The 27,739-nt window shown below is 34.8% G+C and overlaps 1 protein-coding gene across 2 annotated transcripts in view; it reads right to left on the bottom strand.

The window, feature by feature from the left end:
* The window catches only part of dennd1b (DENN/MADD domain containing 1B), a 96,910-nt gene that overhangs the window by 47,901 nt on the left and 21,270 nt on the right, over positions 1–27,739 (bottom strand). The window contains exons 3-8 of one of the 2 annotated variants that reach the window (XM_015355631.2): positions 20,229–20,272; positions 10,545–10,594; positions 9,189–9,308; positions 4,161–4,230; positions 2,171–2,251; positions 260–319 (exon numbers count right to left, since the gene is read on the bottom strand). In XM_015355631.2, coding sequence (XP_015211117.1) covers positions 260–319; positions 2,171–2,251; positions 4,161–4,230; positions 9,189–9,308; positions 10,545–10,594; positions 20,229–20,272 — 425 coding nt within the window. The remainder of the gene's footprint in view (positions 1–259; positions 320–2,170; positions 2,252–4,160; positions 4,231–9,188; positions 9,309–10,544; positions 10,595–20,228; positions 20,273–27,739) is intronic. The other variant, XM_015355632.2, reaches the window with a different exon arrangement.

Here is a 27,739-nt window from a genome sequence, read left to right as displayed (position 1 = left end):
TCAGGTGTATGAAAAATGCAATATTTTACTCGTGCTGTTTTAAAAAGAGAATACAGTAGTGCAGTACATTATTATCAATTACAAAGTTTGCTTTCCAAAGTGGAAAAAGCAAACATCCAGAATGAACAGAGATTTTTATTTTTGTTATATTAAGGATAGAAAAGACCATTTAGTAAAAATTTAAAACCTTCAACTGCCCCATGATTAGTGCTTAGATTAAAGAATTTAGATTTGCTGCAGACTTTCTCTTTACACTCACCGGCTGCTGGCTTTGCTGTTGTTTCACAACCTGCCCAGTGGCAATGTGCAACTGCTCATTCTTACAATTTGAAGAAAAAAGTAAAATAAAAAATTCACACTTGAAATAAAAAGATCAATTTCTAGCACTAATTTCAAAATAAAATGAACTTTGGCTAAATTTTAGTTTCATGAAATATGGGAGACAATTAAAAACATGCAGTGTTTATAGGTGCCTAAGTTGTGGCGGGCTGAAAAATGGAAGTATAAATGTTAAAAAAAACCTTGAACAAACATTTTAACCCAAACCATTATGTAAACTACAGACAGTACACTAATAATTCTTCAGCTTTACATTTAGAATTTCATTTAAAATGTATGTATGCATACATAAAATAAATATATGTACTAAAAAATGATACTGATGTTTCAGTTTCCCAATTGGGAAAATAAGTGATTCGTACATGAAAACATGCTCAAGTTTTGGTTATTTAATTAAATGTTTTTGTAAAAACACACAAGAAACAATGTAGTAAAAGTATGTCTGCACCTGCATGACATGGTGATCCCTTTGTTTTATGTTTTTCTTAAAATAATCTCTTGATGATTTAGTAAATAAAACAAGTGTGATTATTTTTCTATATACTGTACAATCCTTCTTTTTACTAGGAAAGACTGCAAAAGATTTAGATAATTTCTTAATCGTATATCCCATTTTAAAAAAGATTTCTTATATGACAGTAGATGTTTGAAAGATTTTATAATTTTATTATATAAAAAGGATTTAACACTATAGAAAAGGAATTGTAACTGTTAACTTCCATGATTAAAACATGATTGATCCACTCATTTTCAGTGGTTTGTCTACAGACTTTTAAGGGAATAGAAAACCTGGGAATAAATGTGTAAAGTACTGTATCATGAAGTACCATAAAAAACAACCCAGTCTCTGTTCATATCATACTGCATAAAACAGTATTTTTAGAGAAAATAAGTTATTTGAAAATGTAGTAAAGATGAGAACTCTCAGACTGCTGAAAGTAGGCTATATAACACACTTTGATCACAACAGGAACTGCATCACAGATACTTCCTCTGGTAAATACAATGCTAATACAGTGCAACACTGAATCCTTTGTCATGAACTGTAAATCCAATTAACAGGATGAAAAATAGAAATCTACTCTTATTAGCGGGCTGTGTCACTTTATTTGGGATCCAAATGAACTGTGTGGCCATCTGACCACAGTACAACCGTGCTTTTATACTATTATACAAAAAAGTTTTCCTTTTCCTGTACTTTGCATATCAATAGAATCACAGCTGCCTGCTGGAGTATTTTCTGCATATTTCTATTGAAGCATGCTTTGAGTTTTCTTACTTCAGTCGAGATACATGTTTCATAGCACAAATGTTTTCTATACTTAAGTCTTACAACATTCTACACCGTGTAAAAGACAATTTCAAGCAGCTCCTTTTTAAGATACATTTTAGACATATTCCAGTGAGGACATTTTTGAAAAACAGATTCATGTTGAAGTGTTGTAAAAACTTTTTTTTTTCTTTCACTAAAGTTTGTTTAGTGTATACATCAATTTGTTGCTACAAGCACCATGGCATATTTTGATATATCAGCTGTTTTCGTCAGAGGAATCAATGGATTAAAAAAAATGGCTATATACTGGAACACCTCATTTTGACCAAAGGCCAGTCTCTAAGTAAAAGGTTGAACTTCACAAATATGTACATTCAGAGTGACAGATAGACAGCTATAAAAACATGTCATTTTACGATTACAATGAAACATGATGAGTTGTGAAAGGGCCCATTAGGATAACAATGTCCAGTTGCTTCTTATCTGATACCTAAGCTATTAAAACCACTTCTGCTTCAAAACAAAATGTCAGCTTTTGCCTGCTCTGTTAATACCTACCACACTGAGACTGACAGGAGTTCTTGGCTTTGGCACTGGGTGGTTGTACAATGATTTTAACATATCATTCAAGTCAGTTTCCTGTAGGAAGGACAAAAAACAATACGTAAATGCCTGAGTGCCCATAAATTGCAAATGTTAAATTCATGGAGAATTCTGCAAGAAAGAAAAGCCCACTAGAGTAAGTTTAACAAGAGATTCTGTGGTTTCAAACTACAAACTAAACTGCCATGCAAGCTTATTGTTGATGTGATGATTTATAGAGTACAGTTGTTGTTTTTTTCAATTAACGAAAGACACTCACTTGAGAAGTTTTAGACATTTTTTTTATCTGTTTGCCACAAAACTGGCTAAGATTGAAGACAGAGTTCTATAAATTGTACAACAGATTATACCCTTTTTCCCTTATAGCCATTGTGGTTAGAATTTGAGAAAATAACTTGTCAAGACCACATTAAAATACACGAGGATTTAAAACATTTTCCCCACACTTTAGTAGACGAAACAGTAAACAAAACTGCACTTTCATTCCTCTGCACTGGAACTTTTGCATAACACTGGAACATTTGTATACCATAAAAAACCCATTAACTTTACATTAGAAGCTATTCAATGCTTTGCAGCTGATGTGATTTTGTATTATACATTTACACAAATATAGGTATACAGCATGTATTTTTCTTCAACCGCAAAAGCACTAAGTAGCAGATTAAATAAATACTGTTTTAGAACAGTTTATAACCAACTTTATAAGAAAAAATCAGAAAGGTTTAAAACAGAGCTTCCCAACCATCTGTCTACAGGGAAACAGCAATGGTACTAAAACTAGTTAAAAACTTCAACATGTCATCCAGTATTTCCTGTGCCCTCAAACTCCAAAACATACTTAGCTTGTGATTTGTTTGTACAAGAAATCTTACACCCCTGCACTGTGTTCTCAGCAGCTTTTTAACATTGCTACATGACAGCCCACTGATAGTACAAGTTAAGCTTTCAGACTGTTTCTTTCAGGGGATGATAGATGCTGGCTCATCAAGTCAATATTTTTTCTATGAAAACTGCTCATAATCATTTTCAAAAGTTTTGCTTCAGCAATTTAATTTTCCAAGACACCAGTATTTGACAGGAGCTCTCTTAATTTGTTTTCTTCTCAGTAGATCATATTTAAGTATTTAATCTAACCTTTTACCTCCTTATTACTGAAGCATCAGTAATAAGGAATTTATAACAGGCTAATCAATTTTTCTACAACAGATTTATACAGTATACAGAATTATACAGACATCCGATTAAAACACATTAAGTCCATTAACACTGACATGAATGCACAAACCAAAAATTCAGTTTTTGTACTCTTGTTCTTTTCACTTCACCAGCAGCATTAAACCTTACACATCAAAGAGTAAGAAAACTTTATTTCTACTTAAGAGGCTAGTGTGGGAAGAGAAAACAAAAACAGCCATAAACAATATTAATTAAAAAATATTTGTATTAAAATCCAAAAATTCAAATGCCCAGGTAAGCACTAATTGATTTATGAGTGTTACATTTACGTTAGTAGGTAATTACAACAAAAATATGTTGCATGTAATGTTAATAAGTAAATTACAGAAAACTGTTTTTTTATATAAAGAAATTCTTACATGTGAATGTACCTTAAGCAGAATGAAAGAGTCATATCACAGTATTTATCATTACTATTTCTATAAATTAGGCTTCTCTTGAGAACAGACAACATTAAAAAATAGGTGGGTAGCTGCGTCAGCATGCATAGGCTGCAAAGGAACAAGTAATAGGTTTATTCCATGCTGAAAAAAAGAAGAAAGAGAACACAACGTTTCGGCCGTGGAGCCTTCTACAGGTGTACCTGTAGAAGGCTCCACGGCCGAAACGTTGTGTTCTCTTTCTTTGTGTTCTCTTTCTTCTTTTTTTCAGCATGGAATAAACCTATTACTTGTTCCTTTGCAACATTAAAAAATGAACAGCTCACCTGATGTTTTGCTAAGTAGTCTGCCAAAGTGTTTAGCAGCTTATAGTAAATCTCAAACCATGGGAGATAACTGAAAGCAAAGAGAAAAGACATTAACAAACCAAACGCTTTGCACAAACATTTCTATATGCCAACGCTTTACAAGTTTACACATCAAACTTATTCATCCTGGTGTTCTCCACATATCTTTAATTTTTACTATATTACAGTACACAGGAAAACTAAGTTTGCTAAAGCTTCTAAAGTGACTGGCTCCCACAATGCAGACAACATTCTAAACTGCTTTACATTAACTGGAATGATGCCTTGTGTTTACCAGGTGGTTGCTTGGGCATTTGGATAATCGTTCATGTACATAAGATGATCATAAATTGGGTATTTTGCTCTGTATTTCTGTGCTTCTTTCCCCCTTCTGTACCGGTTGTCTGTCTCACCCTCAAATACTTGGCTATGTACCAAGAGTACTTCTTGTGAATTTCCAGTATATCATTCCTTATTAATCCAAGTTATTTCATTATACTCACTATTTGGTATCTTAGGAATGTCTCTTCTTAGTGTAGTTTATTAGATATAAATGTTCTTGTTTGTTTGTAAAAAAAAAAAACAGTATCTGACCACATTTCTTTGTAATAACTAAAAGATAAAGCAATTCACTACTACAAACACACAGCTAGATGTAGCAGAAGTGTACATACACATTTTAAGAACACTTTGTTTACATTTAATTATAGATTTAAATCAGTATTGGGCATTTAAAACATATTGTGGTTGAATCTTGGATAAGAAATGTTTCAAAATCATTAAATTAAAACCTCACGTTTTGCAAAATGGTCTCACATTTTACACATTCTCTTAACAACGAAGTTGCTCCAAACATTGATCTAATTCAACCTAAAACTGATCTAAAACAACACATAATGCACTGTAGTCTGAAAGAGAATAAACTATTCTTTATTTTATACAACCAACTTAAAATATTTTGCTCCACATTCAATAATAGCCTTGTTTAACCAGTTCATATAAAATGGAATATGGAGTTGCAAGCTTTAATCCAACCAAATTAATATTAATTATATTACAGATTTCCAATCTAACTGCTTCCTACATATTTATATGTTGCAAATGTCAATGCAAAACCCAGATGTTAAGTTAAAAAAAGAAATCAGTTCCATTTAATACATTCCTTCTTTCATTAAATTATGATAGGTTTACCTAATGCACAAGTAGTAAGAATCTACAGACAAACATATTATGTACAGAACTATTAGTGGGAAGCTGCATCAGCATGTGTAGGCTGCAAAGGGACAAGTAAAAGGTTTATTCCATGCTGAAAAGAGAAGAACGAAAACACAACGTTTCAGTTTGTGGAGCCTTCTTTAGGTGTGAGCTCATAGTTCCTTTAGAACTATTAGTTATCCGTAAATGTTGACTGGTTTTAGAATGTGCCTGGATGCACATGTGCATTATATATTAAAAGTACAAGCATGCATTCAGTCTGAGAAAACTAGCTCCAGTTTTCTGTCCAGAGACCACACACTTTGTATACAACTTGTAATGGTAATTGATCACAATACAAAAATTTGGAAAAGCCTAACTGCACTCAGCTCTTCTTTTTCTTCTTACAAGGCTAAAACAAGAAGCGAACTTGGAAGAACAAAAAAACTTTTTAAGTGACAAACAAAGTCAAGTGATCACAGCATGCTCCTTCACCAAATAAGGATATATTTTGTAAAGGAATAAAATAGTTCTAGTACTGGCTAGGGTCTTTCAATATAATATAGGTCAATGGGTACTCTGTAGACTGGAATTAACATACTACAGAAAATGGTAAAATGTTATAATTATAATTTTCATACACAGCATTTTGATGCATTAAATAAAATATATATGACAATCAGCAAAAACAAAGACCGTTATAGCCATAAACAATTTACAAATGTCAAAAAATATACAGTCACAACAAACATACAAAAATAATAAATCAGTCAAGACATTTTTATACATGACTAGTTAATATACTACAGTATCTACATCCTCAACAGTGAAGCCTAAGAAAACTATAAATCCAAACCATTATCTATCGTTCTCTGTATGACACCGATGCTTAGAATGCAAGGCTCTTGACTTTTAATCCCTCATTTTTCATTCCTGAAAGGCTTTATAAACAAGAGTATTTCCCTGTCAGAAAACTACACAGAGCTTCCAGACTCTATCATAACTGTAATATAAATGAGTGGATCATAAGTTGTTTATTTTAAAAGTAGATAAATTATTGGTTTATAAGCAGTGACCCTTTACTCATCAAGAGATTAAGGGAGGAATACTCACCAAGGTGGGTGATTTTTAACTTCTTTAATGTTATAAACCATAAATGCTTCATATTTTTAATAAACATTTACACAAATCTTAACACTCCCACTCTTCATCATTTGTGGAACATCTCTTTCTGCTCCCCACAAGCCCATATATATGTAATTTATCTTTCTATGTTCTACACAACCCCCGTGCCTCAAGTGCAAGATTGTTCTAAGTAAAAGTATGCATCATAAACTTATGCCTATAGATACACTTGGACAAAAGAGATGACGCTCTTTTTCGTAAAATGTGTTATTGGCACACTTTACCTGAATTTTTAATCAATGATAACTTTTAAAGTTTACTGAACAATGATTAAATAAATGTTAAAAGAAGCAAGTTAACTACGGAGCCATAATCAAAATTAATGTCTGGACTCAGTTAAATTCACCTGGAACCCATATTACTATTCTTCAGCATAAATATTCCTTTTCAATAAAGCTGGAAGGAATAAGTATACTGATAATGTTTCTATTCGTGGAATTGTATATGTTTACACAGCAAATTTTTAATAATCCCTAATAATTAGCATCCATAGTTTTCCCCCCATCTGGCTAGTGTAGTATTTTACTTGTCTAGTTTATTTTTATTCTTTCTTAAATGGGTCCTAAATCACAACTGATTCAAGAAAGCTACTAAAAGTTGGCTTTAAACTTGTTGCTAGTTCTGTCCGAGATCTGGTGAAACCTTAAGGTTTCAAGGTTAAAGGTTAAGTAAAGAAAAGGAAATGTTTTCTGTCAAACTGCTAAGTGACCACTAATAGAAATGAACCTCCAGCCGGAATCTCAGTTTTAGCTATCAAATAAAACAGAGGAAACCATCCTAGAGCTTCTAATGTCCAGGGGCTACTTTTTCAATGCAGAAGAATGACAAAAAAATGTGTAAAATGGAAAGATTTAGCTTTTAAAGTGGTTTTGCCTAAAGGGACCCAGGGCTTTAAGCTTGCTCTCATGCTGCAACACTACAAAGGTTCGGCCACATAAAACTGTCCCACTCATTAGAGTGTTTCCTTATGTACGCAGAGGTGACAATTTTATAGTCCCAACACTTCAACAATCAAACAGAGGCAAACTGTTTTAATGACTTTCTATTTTGTTTTCAAGAGAACAAAAGATTCAGTGTGGATTTGTTTAATAAATGGCCATGTTTTAATTAATGGCCGTGAGCTTTATACACATATTAAGGATAACTTATCTGGAATGGAATATATTCTATCTTATGGAAAAACAAAACCCCTCATTTTCATGACAAACTCGGGAAGGCAGAACAAAAATATTACTGGAAAACAGCTTGTCCGTTTTAATGAAGCCATTAATGAAATTTTAGTAAAAGGCTAATCCTTACACCAACCACATTCTATCATGATATCTAGGAATTGATATTTACATATGTATACTATTCATGGAAAATAAAATTCTGCAATAGGTAGGGTATTATTGTTTCCAAGTACTTTTCAATAACAGAAAGATATTTTTCATACTGACTCGATTTGAATAATTAATTACTTCTGTCTGCACAAATTTAATCCAGACAAAAAATGACCTTTAAATAGCCATAAAGCATCCCATGTTTTATAACCAATAACTTTCTTCTACTGTATGCTTTATATTATGAATGAACCAAGCCATGCAAACTACTCAGAATGCATAATGCATTTTATACATCATATGTCAACTGAATTACAATGTAATGCTCAATGAGAGGGACAGGGGAGCCTTCTGCTAATTGGCACAGGGACCATACATAATTATCGCTGAACTGTCTCTGCCATCCTTCTGTGCCAATAGGCACACAACAAGGAAAAACAAAGGCAGTCTTGACTGTGGCAGCATGAGTGGTTTATACAACAGTTTATCAACTCAATATTAAATCCAAATCCTCCAACAATATTGTGGCAAATGCTTGTAAATTGGAGTTATGTCTTCATTTTATGAAAAAATAATGGAGCAACAGTTTAAAGAGTTTTGCATGTGAACACAAAAATAAAGTTCACCGATATGAATAAATGCTCTCATTCCATGTAAACTCTACTAAAGAATTTTCTGTATTGAAATACTAAGAATCATCAAGTATCCATCAATTATACAGTACATGATAACCTCATGGCTCTCACAGAACAGAAAAAACATTTATTTTGTTGACTTTCTAATAAGGTACACAGAAATCAACTTGAAACTAATGATGCAGTATTAAAAAGCTCGACATGAAATTGCAATTAAGCAGGAGGTCCATTGAAAAAACAAACTGCTGTAGCCGCTAATGTTTAAAAAGCTGAACACGACATTTACAAAACTCCCATAATACCTAAAAAATAAAAGTATTCTAATAAAGACATATTATAAATCACTGCAGACTGACACAGCTGTAAATCTTCCACCCCTTTAAAAAGGGGAGAATGGTCACAAAAACATATGGTAACAGAAGACTTCACGCAGGTTATTTATAAAAAAAATATATAAAATACTTTCAATGAAGTAGAAGGCGCGCATTAGAATTTGTAGAGTTTCGCCATACAACCATTTAAATCTCTCACAATATTGAGAAGCAACTTTAGGTATTTTAGAACTACACGTTTTCAGAATTTGTTCATCCAATTTGATGTCAGATTAGTTTAGGCCATTCCTTCAATAGAAAATCGCACAATGAAAAAAATAAATTGAGACATCAGCTTACCTTAGTATACAGATGCAGACCTTGCATCCCGACGTCAGCCGGCAGAACCCAAACCTCTGTTTGCCTTCAATGTCTGTTAGCACAAAGGTAAAATGCTGTCCCACCTGGTTTTGGGAAACTCTGTAGGAAGTTTGTAAGAAAGAAAAGAATCTGTAAGATGTACGATTTTCTGTAAGAAAAGAACATTCAAGCGAAACAAACTTAAAGAAGTGACTACTTCAAGAAACAATGACAATGTAATAATTCAACAGAAACCAACTGTCAAACCTGTAAAGGAAACCCTTTCCACTTAGCACTGTTAGTATCTAACCAACAGCAATATTATGCTTAGAGGGTAACTTGTCATAAAAAAACTGCGTACAAACTATAAAAATAAAAGATTTCAAGATTGAGAACACTGAAAATACAAGTCCTGTTATACTAGATATAATTGTCATCTTACAGACAATACTGTATTGTGAAGCAGGTCTTATTTTATTTGGAATTCAATGACTGAAATAACATGTTTGAAAAACAAATCAAATGTTATGAAAACATTCATAAATAGCATGAAAAGATATTCACTAAAGCTCATTGTTTATAAAACAAAGACAAAGCATTGAAGTAAATATTATTTTTTAAATGAGACCAATAATTATTAATCTGGCAATGTGTCTTTTAATGCTGTTTTAAATGGGATAGTTGATACTTAAATATTCCTCGCCAAAAATACAATGTTCTGATCATTAGTTAAAACTACTAGGATGCTCCGCTAGTTATTTTTAAGAATACGATTTTACCACTAGATGGCAGCAGCAGTGCTTAAGCGGAAGGTCTCGATTATGACATTTCCCAACCCCCATCAAAAAGCTGTACAATGGGACTTTTTTTTCTATTTTTTTCCATGAGCTTAGTAAACATTAAAGGGCAACTGCTTTTGAAACCATATCTACATGAATACTTGTGCTGGAAAAGAAATTGAACACTAGTATCCCAATAAAATGATCAAATATATCAGTTAAACGATCCCTAGAGAAAAGAACAATTTTGTCATGATCCTAACAGCAAAATTGACCAGACAACCAGAAAAGTTGAAACAAAACAACTACCCATACAGTACATCTATTAGTAAAAGTACTGAAAACACAACTTTCCTTACATTTAAAATGTATCAATATGTTTGCTGTGGAAACAAAACATTTACATGTGTAAATGAAGCATTTTCACATTTTCTCACACAACAAACTAATTCAGTTTATAAGTATATAATTCAGTTTTCCAGTCCAAACTATCCGGACACATGCATGCACATTTGAGGCAAACTGAATAAGACCGCAGATACTGTTCGGTGGTTCTGTTTGGAACATTTCACTGTACCTTTCAACGTCAAAGGGGAAGCAGAACTTTGGCACACTTTGCAGGACTTCCTGTAAAAACAGATTAGAAAAAATACATTAAAGACCTGAAAGCCTTGAATTCATCACAGGGTGATGAAACTCTTGCAAAGTAGCCAAAACCTAGCCGTAGTGCAGTGCTTTTCTTAAAAAGAAAAATAAAGAAGAGTGGGGTAAGGGTAATCCTTAGTTTAAGTAATTAGCCACAATTAAGTTCATTGATTCTAGCAGCAGATTTAAAAGTATGCTTTGGCAGATTGCAGTGACAATGGCTAAGCAGTACCAGGAGTAAGAGCCCTGGCCTAAAGGGTATTAACGCCCCACACCTCCCCAGTGGGATCCCCTCACCAGCAGCATATGGATTTTTACAAGAAGCATTGTACCATATGGGTAAGCCACGTCTGCCTGTACTTGTACCACAGCCTAGCCATGGGGAGGTGTTACTGATCCCCCCGCTCACAGAAAAAAAAAACAAATGCTGCCACAATTAAGAAAAAAGCTTGAAAAGAAGGACGAGCTCAGACAATGAAAAATAAAGCTAACCAATTCATTATTTTGCCAGTTACACTGCAAGCTGTAGTCAGTGGCATTTTTTTTTCTGAGAGATGGAAATGCCTGTTCTATGTTTCAAGTGTTAAATTGCTGTGTTGCAATAAAGCTGTCGCAGACATCTGAGCTGGTCCTTCATATGCATTCAAGACTATTATTAACTATTATGTACACAAAACAGTATGTTCCCAGGTACTTCAGTGGTGGAAATGCATATGGTGCGCACTCCATTTCTGTGCAAATGAAATATTTTATGGGCAAAAAAGGTTTGCCATGGCCTCACCTGCTGCAAAAGAAAGACTTTTCATTTAGATTTCTTGCAGCATTTTAAATTATTTGCCGCCAATAATGCACATGGTTGCGGAAAACATGTACATTTATTGTTCCTTAACTAAATGTTTTATTTTTGTGGCAGCTGTAGTCTTCACATGGGATTCAACACACTGCACAAGTTTCAGGAAAGGACATTTCAACAACAAAATAAAATCAATCTAAATTAAAGAAAAACAATTAGCAGTTAGGGGTCTGTTTTAATTTTTAAGAGAACAGGTAAAAATTAAGGCACAACTCATGAGGAAGCAGCCATCCATGTCAATTGCAGCTTGTAACTTTTAGTTTTTCAAATGAAAGTTTTAATATGAATCTTTCAATGTTTTTTTATTAATTAGCACATCCGCTATTAAAACACAAAACACTATACAGAACTGCAATACTACAACATGCATAACTAAAAAAAGTGTTCATTTGTCTTTTTGAAATGAATCATTTTTCCTGTTTTCTCCTAAAACAGTGACAAGCTGTTTCAATTGAATTTCTATCTCCACTTGTTGTTCTGGATTCATCCAGGTTAGACAAGGCCTTCACTAAAGGAGGCTGAAAAAGAGTCAACAGGGAGAAGCATTTTTGTTTTAACTGTTTTCCCATGACAAAAGAATATAAAACAGATAATACATTTACAAGTCACTGGAGTCAGTGGATGAACTCCAAGATTCTATTATTTATTTACTGTTCAGGCAGGGATAGCACTCAATGAGACAGCACTCTCATTGTAGTAAGGTCCCATGGCAACAAGCTGCAATCACAAATTTATGTATTTACTTATTTTAAAGATTTCATCAAGAAATTCTACAGAGACATAACAGCTCTTTTTGAGTAGCCCGCAAGAGATTATTCCCAACAATTTATATTCTGGAAAGCATGTTTATCATAGGGGCAAGATGAGAACTGCTACAACCAAACTTTAATATTGGTAAAAAATATTAACTCTATTAAAGACTACAAATTAAAATTCCTTATGAACAAAGAATTAATCTCCGATGTCAATCAAAGCTTTGCTGTACTTAACCAAGGATTAACTATTCCTCAGTAATGAAATACATTTTAGATGTAAAAATCATGTAACTGGTATTCAGTTCTTCGCTCCTGTCTAAAAAAAAAATAGCCTCAGTTCTCACCTCCTTCCCTACTGGCAGAAGCTTTCCCTAGGGGTTATGTCTTTAAACCTCAACTCTCTTTAAAATTCAACCAGCCAGCAGGTCTATAGACTGCTGTATAAACAGTATAGAAAAAAAAATCTTCCCTGAGCTTATGTCAGTGGCAAAGCTGCTCAGCTGATGGCTGTATCTCCCCTGACGGAGTTAGATGGGTTTGCACAGATCAATGCTGGGACTCGTAGCCAGGCATCCTTCCCCAATTAGATTCCTCTCAAAACATTTTACAAAAGGCATACATACAGCATACATTTAAACAAGACAGTTTACATAATGTGCTTCCCAACATATGGAAAGCAACATTATGGCTGAAGCTGCTTTCAACAATATGGCAATAAATGTCGCCAATACATGCAATGAATGCACTGAGCACGGTGTAAGACAGCGAGATCAATGATAAATGCTCAGGGTTTTACAAATGTAGGATCCCATATCGTTTTAGCCATCTACTGTTCAATTTAAAATGTCAATATAAAATTCAACCTCCCCCCTCCCCTCCCCACACACACTCAACTCCATCAACAATCTTCTACTAGCTTGTCAGTCAAAAAAGAGGATGGAGTTTCAATTGATACCTTTCTCTCACTCACTGCATGTGATCACCTGATTTTGCTGAGTAACTGAACTCATTGGCATCCATGCGGAGTTGGGGAGTTTCTGCCTGCTCTATGAGGGCCAATTTGTAAAAGGTAAAGCAAACCCCTGCATTCCACTTCAGCTCTCATAACGTAAATCTGTTTCAGTTTGAAGCAGACAAAAATCAAAATTCACTTCTTTTAATGGGGCCACACTCTTTCATTTTGGTAAATCTAGCTTCTCCTGGGTGTTTGCAGCAAAGGCCAGAGGGTAGCTGATGAGATTTTAAATGCCATCATTTTAGTTTACTGCCAATGTATAGTAGCAGGTATTTTATACTAGTGTTTATCATAAAAAGGAAAGAAAATGATTTATGTTGCTTAACCTACTCGCAAAAATTCACAATCCCAATGCCTTGGGTCACCCTCTGCTCTAACAGAAATTAAATTAATGGAGAAGACGTCAGAGGATCTATGTCCAGTTCTCAGTGAAGAGCAGAAAGCACACGATAGTCCCTAGTTACATCTAATTAAAACACAGAAGACCATTAAAGGGTACCTATATTTTTGGGAGATGAGTACCTTAAACAATGAGGTCTTTTTCACAGGATATAAAGGCTACAATTTAAATTGCTTTGACAATTATGGATTTCAGTGACACTTTTTTGTACTAAAATACAACACACTTAAGGTCTGATGGTTTTTTTTCTTCAGTTATATTTTCACAGACATTCTTTTGACTTTTACCAAACTGCTGCTGCACTTAATTATAAAATAAGGAAAAAATAACCTTTGCTCCCAACATGTTTTCTTTTTATGTCTGCATTGGACCAAACCAACTATGCAATCTAGGGTGTTTTTTTAGTAATTCAGTGCATCATCCTAATCCCAGAACTCAAAACACTCCGACTTTTACACAAGAAATCAATTCTAAGTTCAAAAACTGATCAGACTATAACTATAAAATTGAGGGTAAAAAACAGAACATGGACTCCTATCATTTTATTAACACAATCAAAACAATTGGTATAGTATATTTTCCAGTTCAGATATCAAATTTTTATTTAACGTTTTTATAACAAAAAACTAAAAGTGTATTATTTAGTGTTATAAATTTCAAATTAATCAACAGGGCTGAATAGCATAGTTTAATTGAAAAAAACAACTCAGCAATCATTGGATATGAATCTACTCATTTCTGATGGAGAACAGTTTTGTTCTAAAGAAGACAAACTGATATTCCTCTGGGCAAACTGGAGATTTTGTTGCATACGCCTGAAATGCTAAGCCAGAAACATCATTAACTGAGTGCCAACTGGCCTCGGGGGTTTTACCCATTTAAGCTTTCATCTCCCATTGGACTCTCCAGTCTTGTACTACCCTGCTGTGTGCTGCTGTGTGGATCTGCTATGAGCACTCCATGGTCTAGCAGGAGAGAACAACAAGCCTATTCCAGCCTTAAATGTGCCACCATAAATACATGTCTTCTTCACGCAATTAATGGAACTGGAAGATGGAGTTTTTCTGTTGCAGGATGAAAACGTGTGCTGTGTTCTTTCACATTTGTTTTAACATATCTTATAGCCTGTACTGCAGAAATTACAGACTGAGGAATAAAAGCTAAGCATACAGTGTATACTACTGTGAAGGTATTGGCAACAATAAAAGACATTCAGTGACTGGAAATACTCGGAAATGTTTTATGGCAAATGAACATGTAAAATTCAAGGAAAAATAATGTTTTTAGAGAAAGATAAACTAGGTTACCTAATTATATGGTTAAATAGGCTGCTTGCCACTATACAACTGAGATCATTATATTTTTGTTATATTAATGCAGGTACATTCTTGCAGCTCTCCAGATCAAGGATGCTTTTAAAAACTGTGAATCATTTTTTGGCAACTAGCACCAAAAAATAAGTATTATCTCTACTTCACCTCATCTGCTGCCCTATATATAAATATTAAAAGTAGTTATAGTAATACAAAAGCAAAAGAATACACTGTAGTCAGTGAATGTGTGAGTGCCAGTGTAGGGGATGGACCAAATGTGTATTTCAGCACTGAAACAGAAAGGACAGAAACAAAATGTACAAGACTGTGGCCAAATCTGACTTTGTTCTGCAGTCCTTATTATAAAAGTCTCAAGTGTTTAGCAATCAATGCTGCCACCTGTTCTCCCTTTTTAAAGGCCAGAACACGAAATTGACACCTGCTGCATGAAGAACATAAGACACAGGAAAATGTTTGGCCATGTTGTGGACATTTTTTTTTATCAGGATGTTTTTTTTTTTTCTTGTTTGGGTACAGCAGTGGGGCAAAACATATTCACCATCTTGTAGAATACTAAACTACAAAGTATTATAATCAAGAACCACAAACAACAAGGGATTTCAGAAGCTCACCATGCTTTGGCATAAAGGCCAGCACGCCAGGTTGGAACTGCAGATTACCCTGAACTTTAACACCCCCAACCCCCCCAAGAAGCCTGTGTTAAAAAAATCATGCAGACAAAACAACATCCAAACCTGCTGTCAACTTGGACAGAATGAACCCCCCCCCCCATGCCTTCTCATCTCCCCACCCCCAACTACCCTTTGTAGAGGGTGCTTCACGTTGAAGCCTTAAAAAGATGGCCATCTTAGTACTGACATTCCACATTGTTCAGATCATTTTCTCCTACATCCCCTGGGTGGTGCACTGCATCCTACTGCAGCCAAGGAGAGGAAAGGCAACCAATCATGAAGTGTCAAGTTTAGACCTTTTGATTGAACATGGTGTCAGATAGTCCAAATATTTGCTTTAAGGACCCTTGGGATGATCAGTACATCCTTATATGTTAAAGCAGCCTCCCAGAACAAATCATTTCACTTGGATAATGAAGAAATAACAAAAGCTAAAAGAACTCGCCAACACAACCTCCAACCCCCTACCCCACCCCCATTGCCACATTGTTAAATTCAATGGCCTTCAATTTTTAATCAACAGGGAAAACAAAACCCTGCAAGCACAGAAAATGTTTTTTTCCATGCCTTGTTTCGAAAGTGCCAAGTGTCAGTAAGGTATCTTAGGTGGCTTATAACTAAAAGAAAACGTAGTCTTCTAAAGAAACTTAACATATAATTTTCCAATTACTGTTTCTACTTCAACAGATGTTCTAACATTTTCTTACAACTTGCATAAATATGTGGACAAAACTATTTGCTTTTAAACTTTTATGTGCTCCCACTACTTATCTTCAGAAGGGGTGGAAGACACAAGATTTGCACTTTAATATTAAGTACGTCTTAAGACTTCTTACGTCTTTTACGCCTTATAATTCCAAAAATTATCTGTACCATGAGTTTGAAGCGTCATGATCAAAGTTGTGCGGAGCCAAAGGTAACTGGTGAGACATGAAAGTAAGGGCATTGTATTTCTCAATATAAGTACTTTTTCAATCATGCACTTGCTTTACTTAACCACACTGCATGAGATAAGGATTTTCTCATGTAAACCTAAGGGTGCACAGAACTGCACAAGATAAGAATGAAATACTGCAAGAAAGATAAGGAGCGGCATATAATGGAACTGCTGCCGAAGTCACTTAAAAAACAGTAGCCCTATTTTCCAATATCTGATTATAGATTTAAAAATCGTTGAGCAACACACAATAACCAGCGAGCCAGAAATATTAATTTTCAATAACGATCCGAATGTTGCACTGGCTATGTTCACACACGCAACATAACTCTACACATGCCATGTACTGTATGTATGTTTTTGTTTTGTTTCATTTACATTTTTCTAGGTTGTTCAACAAATGTGTGTACTTCTGAAAAGCTTCACTCACAGCTTGTATGAAAACAAATGTAGGAATTTTAATATATTAATTTGCCAGGTAAGATTTTTTTCAATCAAACTCCAAGAACAAAGTATGGTATGATTAAAAGTTCAAGAAGGAAACCTGTGACTGACAACAGGCAAGCAGAATCCTGATTTCTCAGAAGTTCGGGAAGAAATCTAAGAAGGGATAGATTGATTTCCATCTGTCCGCTTCATTTGCAAATCATCCTCTTATAATTCAAATATATGCCTTTGCTTCTATACACAGCAGCTGGGGATGACCAAGACTTCAGAGTGTTCAACTGATCATTTTCACTTCATATTCCACAGACTACGTGCCAGCTCCCAGTCTGTTCTCCTTTGAGTCCTATTCTACCAGAGCAGGCAGTGCTTCTTAAAAAAAGGAAATCAATTCATATTTCCATAATCCACACTTCTGTCTGTCTCTCTCTCCCCTCCCCAGGGTAGACTAACCCATGCACCCCGATCTACGGCCTACAACTGTCATTACGCTCAGCAACAATAACAAGATAAACAAAAGGGCCCTGTAGAGTTTGGGTCTGTTACCGCCATATGCTGAGTAACTTAAAAAAAAAATCTCCAGCTACCGAAGCAGCAGCACAACAAAAACTAGAGAGGCATAATCCCAGTAATGAGCCAAGTGAATGAGCCCTTTATGATTATGTGGAAAAGGCCAATCCATCTGTACACACACCAGGAGAAGTAATCGCATCCACAAACAATCTTAACAAAAGTACATTAATTACACATTTTACACTGCCAGTTCTACAACAAAGGTTAATTTATTTCAAACACTATTATAGTTTTGCTCTGTGACACTATTTCGGGGCATTGTGATGACAAAACCTACATTAAAAAAGCTCAGTATGTTTGCAAAGGACTAAGACGTTCCATTGTACAGAAAACAGAAAAGTCTGTGCATACATGTTCCTGTTTGTTTTTATGATATACAACCCAACTACTAACCCTACCCTAACCCACCTACTTTAGTGGTTAGGGACCTACATCCATTTATAGCCCATTGTACAGAAGCAACAAGCAACTTGTTAAACCACAAAAAAGCTCACGATAAAACTGCAGTGTTAAATGAAAGTATGACAAGAGCTATGTTCATTTTATTCACACAATATAATGATTAATGACAAGCACTATCTTTATTTGTATAAACACTATTAATAGGTTTAGAAGCATGACTAAGTATTAATATTATCTATTATGACATGTCCATACAAATTTTAACACATTTTTGCTATACAGCTTACATTCAAACATGGGGTGCTTTAAATATTATATTCTTTTGATAACACATTCATCTGATGCAAAGACAATTTCACATTCTAAACTCCTATCACGAAGCAACTGCTACACCTTTTAAAAAAGACACTTAATGACAGCTGACAACATGAAATTAAAATATTTTGAATCTCACAAGTTAATATTATTCAATGCACGCCATACAGTATATCGCATAAATTCATCCATCCATCTTCTAACCGCAGTATCCAATACTGGTTTGCGGGAGAACCAGAGCCTGTCCCAGCAAGCAAAGGGCTCAAAGAGGGATACATCCTGTATGGGACACCAAGCCATTGTAGGGCACACACACCAGGGCCAGTTTTCCCAGATGTCAATTATACTACCAATATGTCTTTGTACTGGGGAGGATACTTTAGCACCCAGAGGAAACCTACAGGAACCCAGGGAGAACATACATGCAAGGCACAAATTCTAAGCACTACACCATCATGCCACCCATGGTGCTCAAATACACATCATAAATACTGAAAATCAGTAGAAGGTCAAAAACTGATTTTTTTTTCTAAGAGCAACTGCACAAAATAACTAATCACTCAACAAAATCTGGGTGGGGGTTTCCCTTTGGAAACATGTGCAAGACAACTCAGTGAGTGGGTATAGAAGAAACCCATACCTGATGTTAAGAGCAATTATAACAGAGGCAGGCCATTCTCAAATACAAGTGGCATTAAATTAGTAACACATAAAGCCTTAAATAAAACTGATTTTATTAAAAATAAAACAGATACGTATGTTGGCATCAAAAGCATGGTTGTTCATGGACAACGAGAAGTGTTCCTCAGTGCAATACAAAACTGCTGGGATATTGTGGCAGTGTTGGATCTTGACCTTATAACAGCCAAACGAAGTCCTGTATTAATGCAACCAATGAGAAACCAGGGACAAAAGTTGGACATAGACCAGACAACAGTTCTTATTTCGGTCTCCCTTTACAAGCAACTAGAAGAGTTATAGCAAAAGCAGAGGACTGGTCATGGAACTTGGACACAGAACACCGAAGATTTTTTTTATTTTCAAGTCAGGCAACAGCCAGCAAAGTATGATGCAAGATGAATATCAACTGATCATTGCACATTTCCAAGCCCTGGCTATTGAAATTTGGGGGTGTTGTTTTACTTCTTGTTTAAATATCACATCTCATACCTATGACAAATCATTTGATTGGTGGGGACTGGGTTTTTAACTACTTAAAATATCCCCGTATTTCTTATTTGTACCGTATAAGGAAAAGGTAGCCTGTTATTAAAAACATTTGTATTGGATAATCAGCTGTTTAGCACTCGAACTATTACTTTCATGAAGTTCAGAAAAAAAGAGAAAATTAAAGGTTTTAAAATATTTTACAAAAGAACTCAATTCGGTGTGCCTGTGTACAGTATGTTATCAATTCTTTATTACTTTCTATAAAAAAAACATGCCTGGCCTACCTCTTTTTTATAAAAAACAGCACATACATTAAAAAAGAGGCTACTGCTTCAATGAATTCTGAATTGACCACAATAGGCATGCATTTTGAAATGGTCACTAATTTCTTGTTATTTTTTCGGATACAGCTGAACACCAGGTTCACTATTTAGCCTAATTAAATGAAACAACGCTCAAATAAAATTGTTACTAAACACTGCCTAAAACAATGCCAACTACAGCACCTCTCAGATGTAAGGAAAAGGAATTCACCAATTCAACAACACTTAAAACAAATCCGCACCATCAGGAAACTGAAGTCTTATTGAGACCCAGTATGTATTCCTGTCACGGCTGCATAATAATTACTGATACGTCAGTTATTGAAGACCTGCTCACTGCTTTTCATTACCGTCTGCCTCTCCACGGCTGACTAGGAGAGGATTTTTATTTTAACATAAAAAAAGTTCATTTTATGTTTCCAACCTGGTCTCCAAAGTCCTCCGGGAACTTCCACAACACCGCTGGATCTGTAAATAATTGACAGACAGCATTAATCAGCAGCTGAAGAACAGAAAATAACATTCAGAACGCATAAATATTAAGGTGGGGGGGGGTAGTTTTTCCTCAAGTCTGCACACTCCAGCTCAGACCCTAAAAATGTGTGGGACCTTCTGAATCAGAACATCCTCTACTGTGTCTCCAATCTTTTTTTTCTGAACTATGGTTAAAAATTGGAAAGTATCAATGCACTTAACTCAAATCTTTATCCCTTAGGACTGTTTATATCTCATAAATGTGGTGTTTCATTTTCAACATACTGTGGCCTTCAGAATTATTGAGACACCTCAGGTCTTTCTGTTAAAGGTTGCCTTTTGTCAAAACCATTTATCCAATTTGTGTCAAGACTTCCGAAGGCTGCGGTAGCCTACTGCAATGTGCATGATGAGACTCTGTTTTTTTTTTTTTTGCAGTGTCTAGACCTGGATCCCATTGCTTTCATACAGGATGGCAGAATTTTTTAGTCAATACAAATTGTGCCAAACTCCCTTTGAGGAATTCAAAGAGCATAGGGACAGTGAGGATCCCTGAAAAAGCCAGTATGGCTTTTTACAGTACAGTATGATAAAACATGGTTCTATTTAAACTAGACTATTTTGTCATGTAGTCAAATAGAAGTTTTTAAAACACTTCATTTAAGCATAAAGTGTTTCAGACAAAGAATGTCATGTTAAAAGAATTTTCATTTGTATTTGATATGAGCAGATTATAAAATATAAGAATTCACATATTAACTATATAGGGTGGCCTAACATTTCAAATTCATTGTAAATACCTTTAGTAATATTCCTTATAAATTCATGTGTGTGGCCCTTGTTCATCAAGAGGAATTCTGTAAATCATGCCTGCACCCACTGTCAAAACCCTTATATTATTTTAATTAAACTTTATTAGATGCATGCTCGTTAGTTAGAAACGGCTTAGCTATATTATATTTTCATGTATTTGATAAGTAAATACATTGTAAATGTGATCTTCTTGAGCAAAGACATCCCCAAAATTAATACTGCACTATTGGTTGTGATGATTAATCAGCTAAAGTCTTACACATGTGTGAATTTGGTATAATAAATGAATAGATTTGCATGGTATTTAGTTTTTGTGGAAACTGCATTTTATATTTTCAATTCCACATTCAAAACAGGAAGTACTTTGCATGTGCATTTAAATACTGTACATTTGACCACAAGACTGAAATGTAGATGAGCTACAACACAATTGCCTATATAAACAAAACTGGAATGTTTCATTCTGGGTATGTAAGGATAGTACTTTAAAAGGTAGGCTTGATCTGCTGACAATTTTTTGGTGTCTTGTATATGAGCTTTACAGACACACACTTATTTAAAGTACCCCACCAACAGCAGAGCGCTACACTGCACGACTTTTCATTCTCACTGCCCACACACTGAGCTTCAAAGTCTCCCTGAGCTCTGAGTGTGAGACAAGGTGTAAGATAGTGCTGCTGTCCAGCTTATGCTGTGTGTGATTTATTAAGAGGGAACTGGACTGCCAGGAAGCATTTGCTCTGTCTGTTTATATTTAGGTCTATATATACTTTCCCAAATTTAAGTCCAGTACTTCAGTAATTCAGCCTTCTCGATTAAGTTAACAAATGAAGCTATTCACTCAACACATAATCAAACAATAACACAACATAAAACCAGAATATACATCCTTGTTTTGAAAAGCTCCCCTATACTGCCATTCAGGTACTTCAGATTATGTTCTGTATCAATGTTATAAAAGCAATAAATGACAGAGATTATACATAACCACTCATTAATCTTATAATAGGAGTCTTCACAATTTCAATGGCATGGGTTTTTTTTATCGAAAATCATACCAGAAACCTTTACTCAAGAGTTTCAAGGGGGAGAAAACTGAAAATTCATCACATTTTTCCTGTATATTGAGAGGTATATTTAAAAACCCTGTTTATGGAAAAATCCAAAGGATTCATTTTATTTTTCTAAAACTTCTGGGTACATACTGTAGCTTGTGAAAAGTTCCATTATGTGAAATTCTACCCACTAAAAATAAACTGTAAACAGTTTAAACTGTAAACAAGATTTAAAAATTGTACCAAAAGGCAAAAAAAAATCATTTCAGACCTCTCTTGACAAATGTTTTATGGAGAAGCGAAATAAAGATATCATTCATTCCCCATTTTGTGTTTTTCAAACAGGAAGCAGCATGGCGAGTTACTGAATGTTTCAGGAACTCCCAAAATACATGACCAAAATGTGTATTGCTTAGAATATTTGTGAACCACTAAGTCGCAACTTCATGAGTCAAACTGTTACCAAGACTCACCGAATCAACAAGAACACTGAAAAAGCACAAACCAGAGAAAACTAGAGTTCTTACGATTTTTAGATTTATAAATGTAGTATCTGAAACACCGGAGTACTTAAAAAATAATACAGAGCAACCATAATTCTAAAGGAGTGGTTTATTCTTGAAGGGCACTAATTTTTAAAGAAACCAACCAGCAGAAATAGCAACATAACTCAAAATGTGTTACACTGTAGTTCAGTGCTATGTGCAAGAAACAGTAAGCACTCCAGTACGTATGTTGATCTCTCACTTCCACTGAGCTCAGCCAATTACACTGTTCCTGTTCTTTATGGATTGTGGTGTGATAGCTGCAGAAGCATCTTGCACATGATTATTCTCAATTAAGCCCAACATATACAGTGCACAAATACAGTACATAACTGTCCAAGCCATATACAATAGGCTATTGACGTGCATAGTAACATTTGAAAACACAAAGGTCTTTCGACATACAGCATGAACAAACATACGGATGTATTGGTGATTACTGGTTGTTCAAAAAACACTGCTATATTTTGTTCTGACAGTCAACTTTTTGTGATTGGATCATAAAGTATCCACTTACAAAACACAACTCCAGGCAATGCTAATGTAGCTGATGAGAAAGAAAATGAAGTCAATCTACTTCTACTTGAACAGATTTTGCCCTGCGCCATAATTTAGGATCACTTTTGCTGTGGCCCCTGCTTTGCAAGTAAAAATGAGAAATCTTTTCAAAATAAAACTATTATAATATATATTATAATCAAAATACTTAAGGTGCCTGACGGCCTTCACTAAAGATATTTATTGCACTACAAATATTTTGAAAAGATAACTATCAAAAAACTAAAATGTGGAGTGGCACAGTGACCCAGTTATTAGTGTTGCTGCCTTGGAGCACTGGGGCACTGGGCTCAGTTCCAGTCAAGGGGTGCAGTATGCCCTCCCCATCTTCACATGGGTCTTTGCTGGGTGCTCTAGTTTCCTCCTACAGTCCAAAGACATACTGGTAAGTTAATTGGCTTCTGGGAAAACAGACCACAGTGTGAGTGTGCGCTTGTTTGTGTCCGTGTCTGCCCTGCAATGGACTGGCATTCTGCGATTAGGAAATGTGTCGATGGATGGATGGAAGGAATTCAAATGTTTGTCTCACATTCTGAACATTCCCTGTGGTTTAAAATGGTTTAAAATCTATCACGTAAATCATGAAAATGGAACTTGAGAAAAATCTAATTATATAGAGATTTAGGAATCTGAAAGTTTGCCTTTATATACTCAACATTACAGAACAGTAAGATGATCAGATGTAAACATAACATGGTACAGTACATGTAACAATATGGAACCCACTCAACTGCCTAATTGGCCAGGAAGATAAAGGTATAAGTACATAATTATGGTTTGAGCAAAAGATACAGATTCACTTTGTAAAAATAAATGAGCTTACCAAAACCTAATATGCATATTTTAGATGATTTTGTTGCTATTATTTTTAAAAAATATATCTCCATGTGTATTTCATGAATTTGAAAGTATAATTCTTTGGTCAAGTTTTACAGCTATACAAGATCCATCACCTACAGTATCTACTGTATGCTACTGTACATTTCACAAACCTCTACAACTGTAAGTCTCTGAACCTGTTTCTGCCATTTGCTGTAGCACAAGAAAATAGGTTGATTAATACCGTCTGCAGTCACGTTTCTTATCAAAAGTTTGAGAGTTCAGAATGTCACTTGTAGCATGAAATAATCTTGTTCTGAGTGAGACTCTGACCTTTGAAGCATAGAAAAAAACAAAAGAAATAGCACTAACAGAAAAGCTTAATCAACTCGGATATCTGATGCTTAAAATATCTACTCATGGTATTGTCAGATTTATAACAAAATGACTTTAGAAATTGTACTCCATGCTTCTGATAGATATTATGACAGCATAATAAATCCTTAATTGTTCTGTTTTACAACAAACACAAATGAAGTGCTATATTTACTGCATTTGAAAAAAAGGACAAACTCACTAAAGGACAGAGCAGACAGAATCAAAGACACATTACATAATCCGATTCCATGATTTCACGCACTTCATCTTAAAAGATTTACAAAGACTGAATTTTCTTTTCCTTAGGGATTATTTCCCAGATGCCCCATCTGATCTGTCAGTGTTAGGTCAATTTTATGCTGATTTTATGGGTGAGAGGATGAGAATCACTGCCAGAAAGAGCTGCGACCAAAGACAAAGTACCTAGAGCACTCTGTTCTGTCGACTTTTTTTCTCCATAAGGCTGTGTATTAAAAGCTAAACTATTCAAACATACCTCAGGACACATGCTTATTCATATGAAGAAGGGGGGACTGGCAAATAACAACCCCTGTGGGACAATTTTTTTTTTCTTTTATAAGAATTTATATGGAAAGCCCAGATTCAGATCAACTTTCTATTGTGTCCTACTTTATATAGTTTGAAGAGGACTTTTTAAAAAATATATCCAAGAAAGACTTGTATATTTATAACACTTTGAAGTGATGAAAGGGAGTGTAGACAATCTTAGTGGGGAGACAAACAATGGGTGTAAACAATTAATATACATTTCTCTTATTTTCTTAAACTAAACTAACAATAAGTAGTTCAGGTGAAGAAGGCTCCACGGCCAAAACGTTGTTTTCTTTCTTCTCTTTTCAGCATGGAATAAACCTATTACTTGTTCCTTTGCAATCTAACAATAATTCACATTCAAACAAAAAGGGATATATTACCTCTCCTACTACAGATAAAAGAAACCATATAGCATAAAATTGATGAAAGGTTATTTTATTATTCTTGATAGACTATACAATACAGGAACAATATTGAATTAATAAAGTATGTAAACTGCAACGTATTCTGTATGCCTCTTTGCATAATGTATTGTAATACTGTAGTAATGGTATAACATTTCCATTCCAAGGCACACATTAGTAAAGTGTAAGTTAATTCTAGAGTGATGTTCAGAATAGATTCCCAGGCGCTTCTAAATGCACTGAATTCTAACATGTTTAGGTAATTTATTACATTTAAAATGCCAAAGTCTCTGGCTGCAGATTACATATGATTAGGTTTTTTTTAAAGATAGACTGGCTAATTCATAAAGGAAAACTTAAAAAAGCTTTTACATGATGTATTGGGCTTATAATTCTTCTTTAAAAATTATTTATCACAGCCATTACCCATTCATAAAGATTCCCTACACCTTATTGTATATGCACTATCCCAGATACAGACAGGCTCCAAAGATACAATGGGGATTAATGGGTTAAGGATGAAAGTTGAAGGTTATGAGGGTAAACTCAACCCCCGCTGTTCAGCCAGAGGAGAAAAATGTCACCATGACAAACCTCGGCCTGGTTAATCCCCTCGTTCTTGGTCCTTTACCCTCCTGAGATGTGCCTGCTGAGACTGTGCCTATTCTCAGCAGGTCTGTGAAACATACTGGTGCACATGAGACACACACACAGCTGCTAAAATATTCAGACACCTTGGTCTCTTCTTTGAAAATACGCCTGGGTCAACAAGGTAGTATAATCCTCCATTGTAAAAGCCATTTAATAACACGACTCACTTTTTTCAGGTCTCTAAGAAAAATGCATATTTTTTTCCCCAAATGTCTTAAAGAACAATATAATGAGACTGCATTGCAACACTTTGTTGCAGATACACATTCAAACATACAGTATCTTAGCATTTTAAACCTTGCTAAGAAGAAGCTTGGTATTGATAACCACGTGTGTGACATACACCTCCATATGGAGCAAATGAAAGATATTTGTGTATTTATTGAGAAACATCACATGAAAGAGGGTTTTTAAGATTAGATCAAACTTGAAATTTATGGAAAAGCTAGGGACCCCAGGAAACATTTACATTCATAGACACTCTTTTGCATACAAATGCAATGCTACTGTTTGCCACCATTAGTTATGAAAGTATAATAATGTATGCTTAATAATACACTCAAATTCTTCTATAAGAAAATTAAGACAGAAATATTGATGACAAACATATGCTGATAAAAAGAAAACAATTTCATGCTGATAATTAAATGTATTTCTTTCTACATTTTTGCCTTTTTACTTAGGAAGTAGTTTAAATTTCAGATTCTGGTGTCTGACAACAAAAGTAATAAAATCCTCCAAATTTCAAAAGGTCCTAAGAGGCCGGAAGGAACTTTTTCATGTAAGTGGTTTACTTTGTATTTGAACAAGTAAAACACAATGTTTCAGCTGTTGAGCATCCTTAGGGTGTCAAATTCAAAATATTTCTATTTGACACATCGGCGCCTTCTGTAGGAAATTAAATATAGAACAGAGTCATTCTTATTTCATTCTACACACTTTGTCAGCTAAATAACAAAGTGTTAAATGATTCAAAATCTTTGAATGTTTCATGAGATGAAGTCAGTTGTCTGTGGTCACTACACTAAGGTTCTTGGATGCAAGACAGGATGCTGCTGTGGTGCAAATCCAAACTCTCACAAATAATAAATCTTAGCAAAAATCTGGAAGGCTTCAGTCAGTCGTGCCAGAATCACATAAAAAGTGTTCTCAACTCACTATCTGCTTAGTACCTTTACTGTGTCAGTATATTTTATTTACAGTATTTAAACTGGAAGTAAACTTCATTGAGATCAATCATCTTGCTGACATGGACTTCCTAGCATGAGTGTGTAGTGTGCATTCATTCAAACTAAACTTCATGAACTCCACACAACATGTTAATTAAAAAGCTTTTTTTTTTAAAATTAACACCTAGTGTAAGTATAACATACCACTCTATAAACTTTCTTCACCAGTTCTCTAAATTTAGACAGTAAACGATAAGCCAAATGATGTGATATCAGAAAACCATTGCAGCTCTTATAAATAGCACCTACACAGTTTTTGACTTCTAAATGTGATTACTGGACACTGTCTTTGATGTTAACGTTCCAAAACAGCCAAGTTAATTAAGCATTCTGAAAAAGGGGGATTTTTAAAAGTTTTGATCTTCCTCAATGCCAAATCCCTGAGTCCCTGACATTTGGACTTTATCAGCAAAGTGCTTTGTGACCTTCATAGTTATCGAAAGAAAAGAAACCA

Source organism: Lepisosteus oculatus, chromosome 9 (genome assembly GCF_040954835.1).
Source record: "Lepisosteus oculatus isolate fLepOcu1 chromosome 9, fLepOcu1.hap2, whole genome shotgun sequence".
Lineage (NCBI taxonomy): Eukaryota > Metazoa > Chordata > Actinopteri > Semionotiformes > Lepisosteidae > Lepisosteus > Lepisosteus oculatus.
This window is presented reverse-complemented; position numbering and strand designations above follow the sequence as displayed.